The sequence below is a fragment of the Tiliqua scincoides genome, chromosome 7 (genome assembly GCF_035046505.1).
Source record: "Tiliqua scincoides isolate rTilSci1 chromosome 7, rTilSci1.hap2, whole genome shotgun sequence".
Taxonomy (NCBI): domain Eukaryota; kingdom Metazoa; phylum Chordata; class Lepidosauria; order Squamata; family Scincidae; genus Tiliqua; species Tiliqua scincoides.
Genome location: NC_089827.1, coordinates 59,342,228 through 59,362,382, shown reverse-complemented (window position 1 = coordinate 59,362,382; position 20,155 = coordinate 59,342,228). Strand labels below are relative to the sequence as shown.

Genomic DNA, 20,155 nt, shown 5'->3' with positions numbered 1-20,155 from the left:
AGCTTTTAAATAGAGAAAATCATTGTGCAAAATTAGCACAATCATATTTAGGATCATACTTGAATAGAAAGTGTCCTGTTTACACCCAAACATACTACAGGTTGAGCCTCATTATTTGTATGGGTTCCAGTCCTAGCACTCAGGTTTGGATGGCAAAAAAAGCAAATTCATTCAAAAAACCATGTTCCCTTGCTCCAGTGATTTAAAAACAGCCTTGCTGACCTTTGTGATGTAAAATAAGAGTCTTTAAGAAGACAATCATCAATCAATCCTCCTCTAAGGGCTTAGAGAGGCGCTTCAGGGGGAAGGGAGGGGTCAGATGGAGAGAGGATTGATGAATTGTCAGCCACCTGCCTTCTCTCTCTCTCTCCTTAAGGAGACTATTGTTAAAGGACTGTTCAGTTTTTTAAACTGATTTTAAAGGGATGCATTTTTCCCCTTCTCCAGGAATCAGCACATTCCTTCCCATTTGCAGTGGCCATTCCTGTTGAGTCAAATCAAGTCAAAAATCTGTGTATAAATAGGCTGGACCTGTACTTCAGCAGCTGTAGTCCTGCAGCTGTCTCCCTAAGCTCCTATACATTTCTTCATGGCAAGTGGATCTACAAGACAAAGTTTTACTGTACCAGTTTCCTCCCAGATTTGACACTGTGTTAAGGAAAGTCATGTGTGTGTTCCTCAGCCTGGTATCTATGGCTTGTGGTGACAGCCACTACCATGCACCCACAGTGGTGCCCCAGCATCCCACATGGGCCATGAGACCAAGTGAAATTGAAAATGTAAGATCCTGGGGAATTTATGGTCTTCTCCTTTGGCCCCTGGACCTGGGTACAAATTACCCCCTTTAACCCACCCCCCATGTAGTAAAGCACACCTTGATGTAACTCTGTATTTGATAGTAGATCATGTTTCTACAGTGACATCTTTAAAGAAAATAGAAGAGAGAATTTTAAAGCAAAGTAGGTGCTGGAGCAAGTCTGATGAGAAGAGACAAAGATGAATCTAATGGATATGATGCCAACTTCCATCTCATGGCTGTGGGCCAGGATCTCACCTGGCTGGATTAACCTCCCAACACAGGTTCTTTCTCTCCTACTGCTTGCTCTGCTGGTTGATTACATGAAGCGCAGAAAGAGGTGTCCTCGCTACCCTCCAGGACCTGCCCCTCTACCTTTCATTGGGAACTTGTTGCTTATGGATGTGAAGAATCCACATCATACTGTCCAACATGTAAGTACCACCTGGACGCATTCAAAGGCACAGTGTGTTATGGTCACCTTTGCCAAGTTGATGCCTGGAGAAACTCTTGTAACTGTAACTCCTGTAACTTTAGGAGTTGCATAGAAATATATTTCACCAGAGGAGGATGAGGTTCTCCTGTCTTGGAACTGCAGTATAGTGTTGCGGGAAACCTGAGGAAAATTATAGTTGCTAGCAACTTCTACAGGTATAGGAGCCTAATGAACAAAGCTGGGATTGTATGTGGATGAACTGGTGACAGCTTGCTCACTAAGGCTTCCTTGTTTAAGGGCTGGGAACAGGTATGTGTGTAGTTTGTTAATTTAGTCTGGAATCCTATGCAACTTTCCTGGAAGTAGGCCCATTAAACACAGTAGGACTCACTTCTGCATAGTCATGCCTAGGATTGTGCTGTAAGACTGCTACTCAGAAGTTACCAAATGCTGGGTAGTTATAAACCAGAGTGTAGAGAAACTGCTGGTGGATAAATTACACTTTGTATGGCAACTGATTTGCTGCTTCACTGCATGCCTTCTAGTGGACATCTCTGACTTAGAAGGGAAGGGAAACTCAGGGTGGTATACATTATTCCTCCCTTTTGTCCTCTCAACAACTGTGAGTAGGTGAGTCTGAGAGATAGTGACGGGTCAAGGTGTCCCAGGAAGCTCCATGGTTGAGCAGGGCTTTGAACCTGAATCTTTGAGATCTAAGTGCAATTCCTGAACAACTATACCATCCTGTGTTTTATGCATGCTGGTTAGTGATTGTGGAAAATTGGTGCAAAGGAGCCTTGCAAGTGGCCTTACAAGGGGTGAACTTGCAGTTGAAAGCTCATCATTGCACCCAAGCCATAGGAAAAAAAAAAAGAATCTCATGCATAGGGATTTTGTTACCACCCTGTACTTTAGTGTGTGAACACTAACCATGAGGTGCTACTCCCCTTGGTCAGTCTGCCTTCTCCAGGTACCTTCCCTGATACTTACTAGCAATGGTGCTCTCTAGTTTCCTCCACATGTTTGTATCTCACTTTTGTCACAAGCAGCTGAAATAACTGCTCCAGTGTTCCTCCTTGGGTAAGGCATTCCTTAGGTGACGTGCCACCACTGTAAAGGCCTCATCTCTAATCCCCACAAAATTAATCTCTGTGGAAAAAATGGATGGTGTAAGCAAAAATTTAATACGAGAGTTTATGCTATTAACTGAGCTTCGAAATCTTAGGAATTATAATTAGTTGATGATGAATTTCTGTTATTTAAACCAGAACACTACCTCAATTTGCTTATTGTTGCTTATTAAACTCTCAGTTGTCACTGTTGAAAGTGAACTTTGGATAGAATCTTTGTTTTTAGGTATAAAACTTCTGGCATTTAAAAAAAATTCTTTTGAAGAAGAGTGTTGAGCTTGAAATGTCTCTAAAAATTTTCCAGAACATACTGCTGCACCATTTGTCAGTTCTCTTTAGTTAAACATCTCCTCTAGCAACAGTTTTCCTTCATAAAATGTCTCCTCTAACAACAAATTGAGTTTTCTTTATTTTATTTAATTTTTTTCTTTTATAGCTGGCAAAAAAGTTTGGAAAAGTGATGTCAGTGCAGATTGGATGGAATAATTATGTTGTGCTGAACGGTTTCAAGATGACAAAGTTGCTGCTAGAGAGAATTGAGGACTTTGCTGACCGCCCACCAGTTCCACTTTTGAAACTAATGGGGCGTACAAGAAATTCTGGAGGTAAGTGTTGCTCATCCACTGGTAGGTGGATGTAACAGTACAGAGTAGAAATAGAACTCGAAAAGATCCCCTTTGATCAGGCCAAAGACCCATCTAGTCCAGCTTTCTGTATCTCACAATGGCCCAGCAGATGCCTCAGGGAGCACACAAGACAACAAGAGACCTACATCCTGGTGCCACTCCCTTGTATCCGGCATTTTAGGCCAAAGTGAATTGTGATGGGGCCTGATCTGGTCTTTAATCCCATTCATAGCAAAGGCATTGTACTGTGGATATTGTCTGTTAGTGGATACTGCAAAGATCTCAACAAAAATGCTTCTGTGTAGATCAGGAGTGGCCGTTGCTTCAACTGTAGGCCTCCTGAACCTTTAGCAATTGTATAGAGCAGGAAATTTCAGCAGGTGCAGCTTGTCATCTGATATAGGCCTAAAATTGAAAGGTTGCCCAGTGCTGATGTAGGTAGAGTACTGTCAATAGCCCAGTGGTTCTCAAACTGGAGCGTCACAGTGCCCCAGCCAGAGAGCCCTGGCCTCTGCACCCTTAAGGGGCGGGGTGGCACTGACACAGCCCCCAGAATCGTGTCACTGTCAAGGTGTGCAGGGGCTTGCTTCCACTTACCAGAGGCTGGAGCAGACTCCTGGGGGTGTGGGGAGCCCTGCACCAGTCTTTGCAGGGCCCCTGAAGCGCACAGACACTCAAAATAATGATTGCAACCCACTTCCGATTTTCGATGGTGAAACCAGAAGTGGGTCATGATTGTTAATTTCACAGTTTGCGCACCTCGGGAGGCCCTGGGGAGGCAGGGCTCCCTGCACCCACAGGAATCTGCTCCAGCCTCTGGTAAGTGGAAGCAAGCCCCTTTGTGCCTTGACAGCAACACAGTTCTGGTGATCGCATCGCTCCCCCGCAAGAACTTTCAGCAGGGCTCAGGCTCCCTGACAGTTTGCGAACTGCTACCATAGCCCTATATCAGTTTTGATTAAGGAGGAGACTTTAGTCATCACAAAGGAGACCTACATGTTCTCTCTGCTTTCTTGCTGGTCTGCGTACAGAAAGGATACCAATTAGGAAGTGGAATGCAAGTCAGGGAAGAGGGAAACCAAAACAGCACACAGAGCAAGTATGCAGAAGGGTAGTGGTTTTCAAACTCTCACGTGGAGTTTGAGAAGCACCAAGTCTTTGTGGGGGCAGGGGGAAGGCAGCGACACGACCCCCAGGATCGTGGTGCTGCTGGGCTCTCAGAGGCTTTAAAAAAACTTATCTCTGCTTGCAGCAGTCATCTGCAGGTGCGGGGAGCGGAACTGTCTGTAGGGCTCCCTGCATCTCGGAATGTTAGAAAAATGCGATCACGACTCACTTCCAGGTTGCGATTGCTGCCTGCCCCTTAAGGTGCTAGAGGCACTCACTCTTAAGCTGCTGTTTGAGAACCACTGCAGTAGAGTAAGGTTGGCACTCAAGGTTTTAAAGAGACACAGCAGACGCCTGCGGCAAGAAACACAGACATTGGGGAGAAGAGACAGGGATATTTTAAACAGCAGGTGGGTCCCACAATGAAATTCATGCCAAATGCAGTTTCTCTTACCTAGTGGTGTGCTGACCTTCGTTCCTTTCAGTTACTGAATTGAAAAAGAAAGAGGGAAAACAGAAAAAGGGAAGTATGGAAGAGAGTGGTGAGCTAGAGGGTGCGGAGCAGAAGTGGAAGTGTGGAGGAGAGCAGTGTGGTAGGCTAGAGCATCACCAGCATTTGAGCCCAGGACTCCTCTGCACTTCGTCTTTCACCTCACCTGTCTCTTCCTTTTCCAATCCAAGATACAGGAACTGGAGGATCAGCAGTGGAATAGACAAACAGAGTTGGGTACCCCACATCAGTCTGATGCCCAGATGACCTTTTCGTTGATATGATGGACAGGCTGACCTGTCTGGATCATGTTAGGTTGCAGGGACTGGATTAGAGTCTAATATATTTAACAGGCATTCTTATGCACCTTTCTTGCTCTCTCTGTTTTTAATCTTCCCAAGTTTTTCTCTTTTGTCCCATCTGTTTTTCCTCTCCACCATCATTCACCAAGTGACTTGTAAAGTGCTGTGTAGAATCTTGCTAATGATAAGCTTGAAAATGTAATTGAAAATCCTTCCCTCCTGTCAGAAATTGATGTTTCTCTAGGAATCCAGATTCTCTCTCTTTAACCTTTATGGGCTTCTGTAGAAACAAAGCTTTTGGGGGAGGATCCCCCCCTTTTAAAGTTTCAGATATTTGCAAACCTCTGGAGATTAGTGAGTACAAAGGAACAATCTTTGTCTTGGTTACATTCCTACTGGCATGGAGTGGGAATTTAGAAATATATTGATAGATCAAGGTGCTTGTGTTTTTCTTGTAGGTCACAAATGACTAGAAATGATACATGTAGATCAGGGGTGACCAAACATTTTGGCAGGAGGGCCCCATCATTTCTCTGACACTGTGTCGGGGGCCAGGAAAAAAGAATTAATTTACATTTAAAAATTGAATAAATTTACATAAATGAATATATTAGAGATGGAATTTATATGAATGAATGAAGGTCTTGTAGCAGCTCAGGGCCTATAAAAGGCCTTGCACAAAGCAAGGCTGACCTTTCCTTGGCTGCTGCTGCATCACAGATATGAAACGGCAAGAGGTGGAGAGAACCCTTGTCCCACAGCTCACACAAGCGGTTGAACAGTCACCCTCACGCTGAGAGCAGCTGTGTTGGGCCAGCATGGGCTCCAGCAAGTCTCCAGAGGGCAAGAGGCTCATTGGAGACTGGGGGCTGCCCGCAGGCCAGATTGGGAGCCCTGGAGAGCCACAAGTGGCCCCTGGGCCAGGGTTTGGGCACCCCTGACGTAGATCACCGAGCTAGTAAAATGGGCAATGACTATGGAGTGCCATGGATTTTGGTGGCTCTGCATGAGCCTCGCATTGCCAAGTCTGACCCTCAACATGCTGACCCTGGAGACATGCAGCAATGATGTTATCACAAAGTGCCTCAGAGAGAGATGATTGAGGCTCAGCTGTGTGTGAGTGACTCTGACAAAAAAGGAGGGGGAGAAGAAACCAATAGAAAGCCAAAATAGCAGAAGGTGGACAAAAGAGGGTCAAGTTCTCCTTGAGGCACCCCTGAAGATAGAGGAAAGACCCCTGGAAGGAAACTGTGAAAGGAGGGACTCATTACATACACCCTGATTTACCCCAGGAGGGTTTCACCTACTGGAGATGGAGGCAAGACAGGCTCACGTATGGGAAGGGACCCCCCCCCTTTTGAAGGGTACCTTGCAAGAGGTTGTGACAGCCTGCAGAAGATGACCCTTGGGCACATCTGGCCAGCCAAGTAGTAGGGTACTCTTGTTACACTTGGAGCCACCTGACCTTGCAGTTCCTCCACATAGCAAGATGGGAAGCAGGTTAACTCAAAGAAAGTGACTGCATAACAGTTATATAAGGTAAAGCAACCACTGTTTGTGTTGACCACTGTTTGTGTATGGGATTTTGTTTTGTTGTTGCAATGCATCCATCAAACTCTCCTCCCTTAGCAAAGATTCATGGGTTCATGGATATAGATGCAGAGTTGCGAAGGCAACAGGACATTGGGAAGTTGTTGGCTGCCAAATGTCAACCATGTGAAGAGCAAGTAATGTGGCCTGCAGTGCAAATTAGCATAGGCTGATCAAACATGGCAGCTGCTATGGGACATGAGAGCTTCTTTTTATTTTTTCAATGCAATATCCTCCCGTTCAGTGTAAAACCTTTTTGAAGCAGATTTTCAACAATAAAATCTATAGACTACATCTAATGAGGTCTAGAATTTCCAGTCCTTAGCATATCAAAAGAACTCTTAATAAAATCATGACATAATTTACTTTTTGCCTTGTTCCTGGGAGAAGAGGAGAGAACAAAGTATGATTCGATAGCATTCTCTTTCATATTTTTCAGGATTCTTCATGGCATCATACAGCAATGGCTGGAAGCAGCAGCGAAGATTTCTTGTCTCCACTTTGAAGAAATTGGGCATGGGGAAGAAAACACTTGAAAAAAGAGTGTCTGAAGAAGCCGAATATTTGTGCTCCGAGTTCAAATCCAAAGAAGGTATATCTCATTCTGAGGGATATGGTGGGCTGGGTGTTGGATTGTATATAGAAGAGGTATGGACTTCATGGACATGGCAGTAGCAATAGAAGGTTAATCAAAATTTGTTTTGGGGCTGCACTTGAAAAGATGTGAACGATGGACATGAGTGGACGTGAGGTGATCCTTGAAAGCTTAGGGGGGACTGACTGCGAGATCTAAAACATGACCACCACGCTTCCTACTGTATGATTTTTAGGCATTGCATCAGGCCTAAGAACTTTCTATAAAGCTTCATATAGAATTGTACTGCTGCCTTCCAAATCATCATCTTTCTCATATCTGAAATGGATACAATGTCCAGATAGTTCATGAAACCAGAAAGCCTGCAAAGGAGATCATATTAAATTGAGCAGAATGCCAAAAAATGAGGACACAGTATGGAAAATCAAAGAGGCACATAGGAAAGATCTAGGTATGAAAAGCATTAAAAACAAAAAGTTTCTACTGAGCATGGATGGGAGATAAAGTAGGCGAAAAGAAAATGGTGGGGAAGTGTGAGATCAGTAAGTAGAAAACTAGTTAGAACAGAAAAATTGCAACTTCACGTTGAAGCAACATGAAAAGGAACTCACTGAATATTTGCAATAATACCTGCCTAAATGATGCTTCTATCACCCCTGATTTGTTTCAGCTGTGTCGCACTTTTGACAGCTATACTAACCAAAGGAAGCAGCTGCATTCTGGGGCCAATCAGGACTTGTTTCTTGCCAGATTAACCGTGTATTCTGTATTGCTGTTTCACACAGTGCTCAACTTTTCAAAATAGATCCCCTGTGTTATCAGAGTTATTACTGAATAAATAAATAAAAATGCTAGCATGTCCTGGCAATAGAACTAATGTATGGATAAGAAAATGAAGCAGAATCAAATAGTACACCAACACTGTGAATATTAGGAGAAATAATATAAATTGTATGTGTCATGAGGCTATCAAGAAAATAATTTCCACTTCAGATCATATTGTTACATCCCAGATTTGATTGCAGTGAGGCACCTTGTAGTCAGAATGGAAGAAAAATAACATTGGAGCAAAATATAATCAATTTTTGCAGTCATGTTGTGTTTGACTGGATTTTGTGTATATAGTCAGTCCTCATTATCCCTAGGGTTAGGTTCCTGGAAAACCCAGGGGATACTGAATTAGCAGGTACCAAATCATTCATATTTCAAATCATTGGCAAGAATGGGGTTAGGTTCTAGGGGACAGTCTTCACTGTACTCTCTATGAACATTATGAGCCTAAATCTTACAATGAAATCTGTGGGTTGAGTGATAGCAAGGGCAGCACCCAGTATATCACATTGACTCTTTGTATGGAACAATTTGTACCTCTAGCATATATTTCTTCCTAACAACATTATACATTTATAAAACATATTGCACTGTGTGTGAATGGCATCCAAGAGCTTGAACAGTTCTTGGGCTTTATCCTGGGAGCCCAGAGAGAGCACAAACAGTTCCTATTGTGTTGCAGATGGCATTCCGTAGATAGCACACAGCCACTCCAAAGAGAGGCACCAAAAGTTTGCTAAGAGAGCAAACTTTTGCCCTGTGCAAGGCAGAGAAAATCTTGTTAGCTGTTGGAGCAATGCAGAGATCTACAAATAGAGCAAAAAAAATAGTTTCCACTGTCTGTCAAATGGCATTCAACAGAAACATACACCGACTCCAGAAGAGAGAGATTACCTTTTAGGAGTATGCTAGTATAACACTTGCTTAATGAGAAGTTGGCTACATACATGATGACACACACCTAATCTCTTTGTTCTTGCATCTCTCTTCAGGCTCTCCATTTAAGCCACAAATGATCGTGAGCAATGCAACTGGCAATATTATGTGCATCCTAATATTTGGTGACCGCTTTGAATACAATGATGAGGCATTCCTGAAACTAATGCATTTAGCTGAGGAGGTGGTGAAGGCAGCAAGCAGAAACATTCCCCAGGTACCTTCCTTGGAGAACAAACAACACATGAACGCCTCCCACCATCTGAGGTTTGGTGAGCAGGCATGTGAGATGGGGCTTTTTCAGTTCCCGCATCTCACCTATAGAACACCTGTCCAAAGGTGCCTTCCTGACCTGCTGTTAGCTGAGAAGTGTTGAAGTGCTTCATGTTCTTTGTTGAGGCTTGCCTCATTGACAGGGCCAGGTGAAGTCAGTTTGAATGGTGGATTGGAGGAGGCAGAAGCAGGTGCCCTGCGCATGACACATGCTTTCCCCCATCACTCCCATCCCTTCATTTACTTGATACACTCTAGGCTGCCACCACTCTACTTTCCTAGCTTCCTCTACTGTTCCTCAGGCTCTGTTGTAGGCAGCAAAAGCAGGAAGAGGACGATGAGCAGTAGCAGCACCTTTAGGGGAAAAAAGGTGGGGATTGCTCATTATACCAACAACAGTGGCAGCAATGATTTGCACCTTCAGATGTGTGTGTGGGGGGACGGGGGAACCAAGACTTCCATTTCATAAATGCTGCTACTTTAATACTATGTTCACGTCTGTTTTGATGATGTAAAGGTGTGTGTATTGAACCTTAATTAGGATTCTAGGAGAAGAAGTTTTTAAATGAGCTTATTTTAAATTTAAATTGATATAGTATTCCAGCACAAAATTTAACTATTTCAACCTTGAGTGAAAAAGCAAAGAATGAGGATGAAGTTCAGACAAAGGGTTTACTTTTCTTCTCTGTGAAAAGGGAGCTACTGGGGAATGTTTGTCAGAGCAAAATTTCATTTCCAATTAAATACTGATAAATGCTACTTTACGATGTACGTTTTCTGATTGCAACTATGCCAGATGATGTCTCAAATATCCTGGTTGTCCTATATTCCGGGACCACATCAGAAACTTGGGAAACTCTATAATGAACTTGCTGCCATTCTAAGGGAGATTGTGAATGAACATAAGAACACCAGAGACCCCACCTTTGCAAGAGATTTCATAGATGGATTTCTGGAGGAGATGGAAAAGGTACAAAACGGTTTATGGACCAGTGTTGGCATTTGAACTATGCATGCCCAAAGGTATATGTAACTTTTCACTGTACAGTAATCACTTAGACCTTGTTAGCCATGGTACATACACAATTCTCTCAGTCATGCAACTTTATTAAGCTGAATATTTCCATACCCTGAAAAGTGTGGAAATGCTTGGCAAATGACAGCCATTGTTACAACAGAGAGCGTTTTTCCTGCCCCATTATATTAGAGCAGGGGAGTCCAAACTTTTTGGCAGGAGGGCCAGTTCATCTCTCTGACACTGTGTTGGGGGCTGGAAAAAAGAATCAATTTATGTTTAAAGTTTGAATAAATTTACATAAATGAATACATTATAAACTTATATGAATGAATGAAGGTCTCGCGATAGCTCAAGGCCGACCTTTCCTTTGCTGCTTCGCATATGTGAAACGGCAAGCAGTGGAAGGAGCCCTCAGCCTGCAACTCGTGTGAGAGGTTGAACAGTCGGCCCTCATTCCGAGAGCAGTCGTGTCGGGCCAACGCGGGCTTTAGCAAGTCTTTGGCAGGCCAGAGGCTGATTGGACACTGAAGGCTCCCTGCGGGTCAGATAGGGAGTCTCCCAGGGCTGCAAATGCCCCCAGGCCGGGATTTGGGCACCTCTGTATTAGTAGAAGAAGGAAAACAATTAGTGTAGTCATGTGTCACTGAAAGGGATGTGTTCCTGCACCTCTATTGTCAAGTGATACTTGACACTAAACAAAGCCTCCAAAGCTGAGGAAAACTAATGCTTTTTTGAGCCCCACAGAGGCAGCTCATGTCTGCATGCTGCCTCTGCAAGTCTCAGAATGGCCTTTTCAGCTGAAAAGAAGCATCTTCCAGTTTCTCTGGGAAAGTGGCCTCAGAATACCGTATAAGTTGAAAAAATGTCACATCTCATTTCCCCGAGGAAACCAGAAGTTGCGTCTTTTTTACCAGAAAGGCCATTCTGAGCCTTGCAGAGGCAGCATGCAGACATACATTGCCTCTGCAGGGCTCAGAAAAGCCCCTGGAGGTGAAGGGAGCAGAGCTCCCCTTGGCTTCAGAGCCTTGAGTGGGGGGTGGGAATAGTGACCGGCGATGGACTGTTGCACATGTGGCCCGTTGCTGGTTGGAACATCGCAAATTAACGTCATAACATTTGTTTATTGGCTTAAAATATTTGTATGCCACCTTTCTGTCCCACTTAAGCTACTGCCAAGGCAGCTTACAACATATATAATAACTTTTAAAACAAGTTAAAGATCAAGTATTTCATCAAAAACAGTGAGGAAAGGCAACTATCCAGGAAAAGAGACAAGGAGAAGTGCCAAGGTGGAAAAAATACAGGTGAGCGTTGTCTTAATAATTGGGACATATTGCCAGATCCCCATTGGTAAGTGATGCAGTCGTTAAATGACACCACCTGTTTAAAGCCTCCAGTGCTGAGGGGAGCTGTGCTTTCCTCGGCTCTGGAGGCTGTGGGGGGGGGAGGGGGGAGAGAACAGGGATCAGCAACAGACTGTTGTATATGTGGTCCATCGCTGATTGGAATGTTGCTAAGCGACGTTCACCTTTAAATAAAGCTAAACAAAGAACATTATTTTAAAAGGAACAGATGTTTTCCCTACTCAACATGAAGTCAATTGAATAAGATTTTATGGAGAGAGAAGAAGGAGCTTTACATGTAGTTAGCTGTTCAGAGGTCAGCCAACTGTTTTTACCAATATTTGTTCCATCTAAAATCTTGGGATGGTGAATGCCCAGTTACTTATAAGAACACGGTGCTCCCTCTCAAGCATGTCGTTGTATTGTGTTGTTTCCATGTGAAAGACAAATTTGTTTAACTTTGTTCAGGCCAAAGGCGATCCAGAGAGCAGTTTTAATGAACAAAACCTTATAAATGTCCTGTTTGATCTGTTTGCGGCTGGCACTGAAACTACTACTTCCACGATTCTCTGGGGACTGCTGTTCATGGTCCTTTACCCTGAAGTTCAGAGTAAGTGATTGGCAGTGGGTGAGATGGAGGGATCTCTCACAGGGTTCGGCAATGGGGGTCTTACTGTTCTTCTAAAGAGATTGTATAGTCTATCAGGCTCATGCCAAGAGTTCCTTTTTGCATTTCCACTGGGTGGAGGCCTTCTGGAGTCAAGTGGATGGCCAATTAAAAAACACCCTTTTCTTTCTCTGCAGGTGATAATGTAGGTGGGCTGTGAAAAAGATTGCAGCATGAGAATTTAACATTAACAACATAGCTTGCCTTCCAAGGCATTTTGAAAGAAAATGAAATTAAAACTTTATAACTTTGAAAGCATTTCACTCTATTCTAAAACTAAGAATATACGTATATCATAGTGGGTTTCCTTAATTTCTCTAAATTTTCTGTTTTTCCATAAAAAAATTCAAAAAACCTCAAAAAAAACTGAAAAATTGTTAGGGTAACCCAAGTTCTCTCCCCTCATCTATTCCGCCAGTACAGTGATGATGAGGGAGGGATTGAAAGGAAAGACATATCAAGCTTTCAGCAAGTAAAGTTGGCTTTACTCTAATGGGGTGTGGAGTGCTAGGGAAGAAGATAGAAAGCCTATCAGAACTTTCCAGTGGACAGCATTTTTGGGAGGGTTGAGGGAGAAGGCATAAAGGACAAAAGGAAAGGCAAGTCACCCAGTCTGGAATATGAGAATGTGTGCAATACTGAGTGTCCTGTTTTGAGAATATTATTGTGCATCCTATCTCTGAGTGACAGTGGTGGTCAACTGTTATCCTCAAAGGGGGAGGGGCCCGTTGTGTGCTTTTGTTGCTCCGTTTGTAATTCTTTTCTGAGATCAAGTGTGATTTAGTGGGTAGTCTGAGTGCTGAGCTTGAACACGACACTGAGCTTTAAATCACCTTTAAACCTGATGGGTTTTCATAGGTTTATAGAGGTTCATAGGTTTATAGAGGTTTATAGAGGTGGAAAGTGCCTACAAGGTCAGCTAATGCAACCCCTCCCAGTAGCAAGAAATCCTTAGAGCATCTCTAGCATGTGCCGGTCAAGCCTCTGCTTGAAGATCTCCAATGAGGAAGAATCCACCACCTTCGTTGGCAATCTGTTCCACTGAATCACCTTCCTTGCAGTTTGTACCTATTTGATGTAATTCTGTTCTTAGAGCTTTATTTTTCTTGAGTGAACAACAGATGAATTGGGCACCCAAGTGATTCAAATCATAGGGCAGGGATAAATTCCTTTAACCCTGTGCCACACTTTAGTCTTGGTCTCACGAGGCAGTCTTGTTGCCGTTTAGCCCTGGTGAGGTGAACTGAGATCTATGGTAATTGTGTGTTTTGACATCTATAGCAGGCAGATTCCATTCCCTCCTGGGTAGATGGAAATCAGGGTGAAAACAGGATTAAATTCCACCTACAGCTCCTTCCCACCATGGTTCTGATCCCTTTTTTGTGGAAGAAACTAGCCCATTGGAGCTAATGATGCCTGAAACACCCCCATGTACCTTGGTGCTCAGTGAATGTCCAGTGTTGTTGATAAGCTTAGAAAAAAACAGGAGGCTTTTGAAAGGAACGGTGGGATTTCTCTGTATCAGCGATTAATGATATTTCTAGACAAAGTCCATGAAGAAATTGATAACGTGATTGGAAGGCACAAACTACCCATGATGGAAGACCAGCCAAAGCTGCCCTATACCACTGCCGTGATCCAAGAAGTCCTGCGTTATGCTGATCTGGTGCCAGTGCCAACTCCTTCTGTTGCACACCGAGACGTTGAAATTGATGATTTTGTTGTTCCTAAGGTAGTGTCATGAAAAAGGTACTTCTATGAAATCATAGTTGTGAAATGGGACCCTGATAGGTCAGATTCAGTACTGGCATGGGGAGAAAATACCACCAGGCAAAGTCTCCCCAGTATGCAGTACTTTGAACAAGTGGGGGGAAAGCTGATAACAAAGACTTAAAATGTTTGTTTTCTACAGAAGCAAACTTGAGCAGGCTTCCAGGCTGAACCTCAGCACTGGAAAGGTCTTTCAAATAGGGCAGGCAACAACAATTGCACATACTTAGCATCGGACCCTGGCATCCCAAGCTGACAAAACAGTGTACTGGAAAAGTTGTGTGTGTTGCTTCTTCTGTGCTGCCAACAAAACCATCACTAAGCGCTGCAATCTTGTATACTCTTGCCTGGGAGTATGTCCCACTGAGGTCAATGGGACTTGTTTCTGAGTTGACAGGGTACCATTTAGTATTTGATTTTGTCTGTAGACTCTTAGTGTGCTACTTTGTTGAGAAACTATATATAAATATTCATTAATAATAAATATGTGGAATGCCCTTCTTTTAATGCCCTTTCAATCGGGTGAATTTGCCTAGGCTTTCGAGCAGGCCATCTAAATTGGGTTTACTCTGCTTGACAGGCCAGCTGGCTTTGATCACTCTGCTCATTTTATTGTTCTCCTGTTTTGTATTGTTATTATTTCTGTGACTTTTATGAGCTGCCCCATGAGAACAGAATAGCACCATGAAACTGTCTTCAGTCAATCCATCCATCAGTTCCATGGCTTCAAGAGACAGGCCATGATGCCACTTTGGTTGACTCTCCATACAAATCCTTATTCCCTTGTCTGCTCCTTTTGAGAGCTGAGTTTAGGGCAGTAGTTCCCAAACTCCTACAGGGGCGTTGGGAACCTGGAAAGTGCTTGCAGGGCAGGAGCCAGCAACGTGCTGCCGTGATTGTGTGCAAGGCTTGAAAACTTCCCTGGGAGGTTGTGCTGGCCTCCATCAGAGGACGTACAGCCGCCTTTGCCGGCCTCCCCGCTGCTGCAAATAGCTCAGATTGGCTTTTGGAGCCCACTTCTGGTTTTCATGTGTAAACAGGCAGTGAGCTCTGACCGCTGTTCAGACCTATTTGCAGCAATGGGGAGGCCTGCAAAGGGCGCTGCAAGCCCCCTGCACCCTGATGGAGCCCAGTGCAACCCCCCAGGTAAATTTAAAAGCCTGTTGCTCTTGGTGGTATGTGATCACTGCAGTTCTGTTGGAACATTCATTTCTGGGCCACTCCCCTTAAGGGGGAAAGGCTTTGTTCCAGTTCCCTTGGTGGGTCATGACCCACCAGTTTGGGAACTACTGGTTTAGATCAGTTGACAAGTTAGTCAACTGATCATGTATCTTAAGGCAGGTATTGGATAAGATGCATTGCTTGAAGATTAAAACTCTGCTGCTCTCTAGCCATCATGAATCAGAAGGTTTGCACCATGCCTTCCAGCACTGTCAACTGAGTTTGCCAGACCTCCAGAACTGGGCTGGAAAAACAGGTGCTGGCTATCTTCTCCCATATCCAGAGTGTCCTGAAGGCAGTGCTATTCAGGAATAAAGCAGCACACGATTATTGCTCTTCTCAGTGCCCCACTCACCTGGCTATTCTTACCTGGCCTCCCTTTTCTTCTTCCCCTTCCCACGGCTTTAACTAAGCAATACACACAGGCACGCGTACACATGCAAATAGTAGCAGTACAAATGAATATTGCACCCAATTCTGTAATGAGCAGATCACTTGGATCATTGCCCTTCCCTTTCCAAATCACTGCTGACCTGACCCTTTTCCCTTTCAACCCAAACAAATTTCTTTGCCAGTCAGCTAATTTTCTGCATCTCAGATCTGGCCAGGAGACAGTGCTCCTGACCTGTAGCAGATACTGACTCTCTCCATAGCTGTCCGTGAACCTGCCCCTCACCAGGATGTGTCTGTGTCAGAGATGGCAAGGAATATTTCTTTCCTATATTCTCGAGGAAATGTGGAAATTGGACAGCCCTCCTGTAAAAGATTGATATTTCTTCTTGTTTATACTGCATTTTTATAGTACCACCAAATAAAATAGAGGATTTGTCTAATTCAGTGTTTCTCAAACTGTGGGTCGGGACCCGCTGTGTGGGTTGCAAACCAATTTCAGGTGGGTTCCCATTCATTTCAGTATTTTATTTTTAATATATTAGACTGGATGCTACCATGGTATGTGACTGCATTTGGGCAAATCTTACCCATCTGTGCTTCTAACAGACTACTATGTACAGGTGTGCACCACTTAACGACGGGGATACCTTCTCCCATCCCTGTTATGTTATTAGGTCATCAAGCGAACATTCAGCACAATCTATTGTATTTGTTGTGTGAACAAGCAATCCTTGCCAGACACTAGCTGCCTGCACAGGCTCTTGGAGATGGATTTTCTCTTCTTTGCATTAAGGGCCTCTTTGTTGTGTAATCAGAGGCTAAGGGAGACTCTTAGCCTCCTTAGACTTTGCTGCAGGCTAAGGGAGACCTGACTGTCTCATTAGGCACCTGTTTGTTGTGCTTTGACAGCTGTCATATATGCGATCTGTCATTAAGCGAATGGTTAAGCCAGGGGTGTCAAACATAAGGCCCGGGGGCCGGATGCAGCTCCTAGAAGCTTTTTATCCGGCCCTCAGGCTCTCAGCTGCTGCGGTGTTAAGCTGAAATGGCAGCCCACATGAAATTTGGACTTCCCCAAATCTTGAAATATGATCAAGATTTGTGTACTTTTTCTTCTGTCATTTGCAGTTAATGAGTTTCCATATGAGAACAGGATCTGATTTCAGGCCATTAGCTGCTTAATGATGTCACTTTCTGCTTAATGACATCCCTTCTGGCCCTCAGCTGGAGCACTGAATGCTAACTTCAGCCCTCTGTATGAAACGAGTCTGACACCCCTGGGTTAAGCAGTGCATGCCTGTATACGCTGTTAACAATGATAGTAAATGGAACTTTCTCCTAAGTAAGTGTAGGTAGGATTGCAGCCTAGAATTGTTAAAGAAAAAAAATTTCTCATGATTTCGTCACTTCAGGTCATGACATCACTTCCGGTGGGTCCTGACAGATTCTCCTTCTAAAAAGTGTGTCCCAGTGCTATAAGTTGGAGAACCCCAGCTTACTGGATAAGAGGCACTTTTTCAAGTGGGTGCTTCTCTTTTTAGCAGGAGGAGAGCAACTGGCCCTCCTCACCCAGCAGTGTCTTTTCTAGTGGCTGTCTGTTGGTGTTCTTTTGCAACTTCTAGAATGTGAGCCCTTTTGGAACAGGGAGCCATTAGTTGATTTTTCTCTGTAAACCGCTTTGTGAACTTTCTGTTGAAAAGCGGTATATAAATACTGTTAATAATAATAATAACCACTGTTCTAATTAATTTTCTTGTGTCATCTTAGGGGACCATGGTCTTCTATCACTTGTCTTCTGTGCTGAAGGATGAAACCATGTGGGAGAAGCCACACCAGTTTTACCCAGAGCACTTCCTGGATGCAAATGGGCAGCTTGTCAAGCGGGAGGCCTTCCTGCCTTTCTTTGCAGGTACATCCAAGGAAAGGATAGTTGGGAGATAAAAGAGGAAAGATTTAAAAAAACAAAAAACTTCTGACATAGAGCAAGGAAAACCAAGGAAAACTTTCTGAAATGGTGGGATGCTGGAGAGACACAAGAGCATTCTTATAAGAAAAAAGCACACACTTTGTCAGTACACAAGTGTCAGGATAGAGGGAGAAGCTTTCAGCAATTGCATGCTGATCTAGGGTAGCAGCATTTAATGGTTTGCATACTCACACTCTTCCTATGCCCTCTCCCCTGTACGGACATGTAGCTCAACAGGGAAAGCCTTGATTGAATGAATCTGCTGCCACCAACCCAGAAGATCAGGCTAGCTACAGGGGCTCCCTGGGCCAAACCTGCCTCCTAGGAAAATGGGTTCCTATCAAAATGTCAGGGGCTCCTATCAAAATCACTCCCACTGTAAAGTGAGGAGACGCGACAACCCACTGGACTTGATTCCCATACTAGGAATCAGGTGGACTCAGGACTAAAACATAAACAGTGTCTTAAAAAGTGACTGAAAAAAGGCCAAACAAAATGAACAAGAAAGGAGAGTAAAGAGAGGAGCTTGACAAAAAAGGGTTTAAAACAAAGATGCGATAATGGACACCAGCAGATGGATGTGAGGCACTGTGGAGTCTTGCACATGGCTTCTCCAGTGGGATCTCCATGTCAGCATCAGTTGTGCAATCTGGGAAGCTTCTCTCTCTCAGGCAGGCAGATCAGATCCTGTGGAGGAGGGGCCGCATGGATTTCCCAGAACTGACCTTGCCTTCGGGGAAGCAAGCTGGGTCTGGTTCAGTTCCTGCTGACCCGTTTCAGAGCAACAAGTGGGGGTGCTTTTCTTTTGTGCCTGCCTTCCCTCCCTTGCCTCTTCCCTCGCAGCACCTAGGCTGCTTCGTCTGCCAGCCCTCCCAGGCGACTGGCAGGCACGTTTTCCTTCAGGGCCAGGTGGCCCAGGCTGTCCCCTCACTGCACAAGCAGCAGCCACCTTTGAATTTGGCACGTCTGGTGTGCGAATAGCCTCGTGCCCCCCTGCTGGGCTGGGGCGCTGATGGCAAGCCTCAGCAGGCACTCTCAGGCCCCCGCAGCTACTCACCAGGACTGGCAAGGGGTGAAGAACAGGTCCCTCTCAGCTACATCTGGCCATCCCTCCACTCTGGCCAGGCAGCGGCCATTAACTACAAGTTAACGTTTGAGGTCGACTCAGCCTTCCACCCTTCTGAGGTTGGTAAAATGAGAACCCAGCTTGCAGGGGGAAAGTTAACTGGGAAAAGCAATGGCAAACTACCCCACTTTATAGTCTGCCATGAAATTGTCGCAGAAGCAGCAACACCCCAAGGGTCAGTAATGACACGGTGCTTGCACAGGGGACCTTTCCTTTCCTGCAAGTTAACCTGGGAACTTTGTACAGACATTGTACACAGCTGAGAGACTACAAATGCAAAGTAATGTAAATCCTGCTGGTGTTCTAACTAGATTATTATTAACAGTATTTATATACCGCTTTTCAACTAAAAGTTCACAAAGCGGTTGACAGAGAAAAATCAAATAACTAAATGGCTCCCTGTCCTAAAAGGGCTCACAATCTAAAAGATGCAAATGAATACCAGCAGACAGCTACTTGTTCAGACAGTGTTGGGGTGAGGTGGGCCAGTTACTCTCCCCCTGCTAAAAAAAGGAGCACCCACTTGAAAAAGTGCAGGGGTAAAAGTGTGCTCTTTGTCTCAGTTATCATGAACAATGGGCCTCCAGCCTTCCCCCCCCCCCCCCAATTCTCAGATGCAGAGCTCCCTTCCAGAGCTTTGGAAAACTGGACAAAGTGAGAGAGCTTCCTTCTGGCTTGGAAGTTTTATCTCCTGCCTGGAATGATGTCACTGGGCTGTCTGATCTTTGCCTCCTCCCTTCCTGGAGTGGAACCAGTGGGAACATGAGCCAGTCAGCTGGCTCATTCCTGACTCCAGTCGGAGAGAAGTGCAAACATGGAGAACAGGGTTTTGCAGAACAAAGGAACAGGACTGCAAGCCTACTGTTGCCAGCATCGGATTGGCACAGAAGCTGCTACGGCATGGGGGATACAGATAAAAAGCCCAAACCCATGAGGAATTACATGGAAAGGAAAAAAGGAAACTAGGGGAAACACAGAGATTCCTCCCAACAAGTAGTTTCCTGTATTCCCTACTACCTTGGGAGAAGCATACTGCATTGAGAACCAGGAGACATTATGAACTTGAAACTTCTTCTGTGTCAAGCAATTTTGCATGTCTTTTTATATGGCCTCCCAACAGGTTGCAATACTTATTTTGCTCAAGGCTGAGGCTGGGCTAACTTGAGCCCATGGCAGCACAGTTTGGCTAGTTTGGCGTAGGCTGAAGTGGCTGAACATAAGCGTGAACTGCCTGATGTACATGGCTGCCAAAAGGTGATAAAAACCAAGTGTTGGAATTTGCTCTGAGGGGAAGAAAGAGTTGGTTGCTGTATTCCCTCTTGTTCTCACGCACAGAATATTCTGTCTCTTTTACCTGCAGGTCCCCATGGCTGCCCTGGGGAACAGCTGGCAAAAATGGAGCTCTTCATCTTCTTCACCAGCCTCCTGCAGCATTTCACCTTCTCCATCCCTGAGAACTCTCCCAGGCCTAAGGAAGAAAAGCAATTTGCTCTAACAATTAGCCCTGTCCCGTTTGAGATTTGTGCCCTTCCTAAATAA

General features: G+C 44.5%; 1 protein-coding gene across 1 annotated transcript; it reads left to right on the top strand.

Moving 5' to 3' along the window:
• Positions 1–996: 996 nt before the first annotated feature.
• On the top strand, positions 997–20,155 carry LOC136656999 (cytochrome P450 2D6-like). Its single transcript, XM_066633558.1, has 9 exons — positions 997–1,230; positions 2,799–2,967; positions 6,917–7,069; positions 8,896–9,056; positions 9,909–10,082; positions 11,942–12,083; positions 13,685–13,872; positions 17,292–17,433; positions 19,977–20,155. Exons 1-9 carry the CDS (start codon positions 997–999, stop codon positions 20,153–20,155), a joined length of 1,542 nt encoding a protein of 513 aa, XP_066489655.1.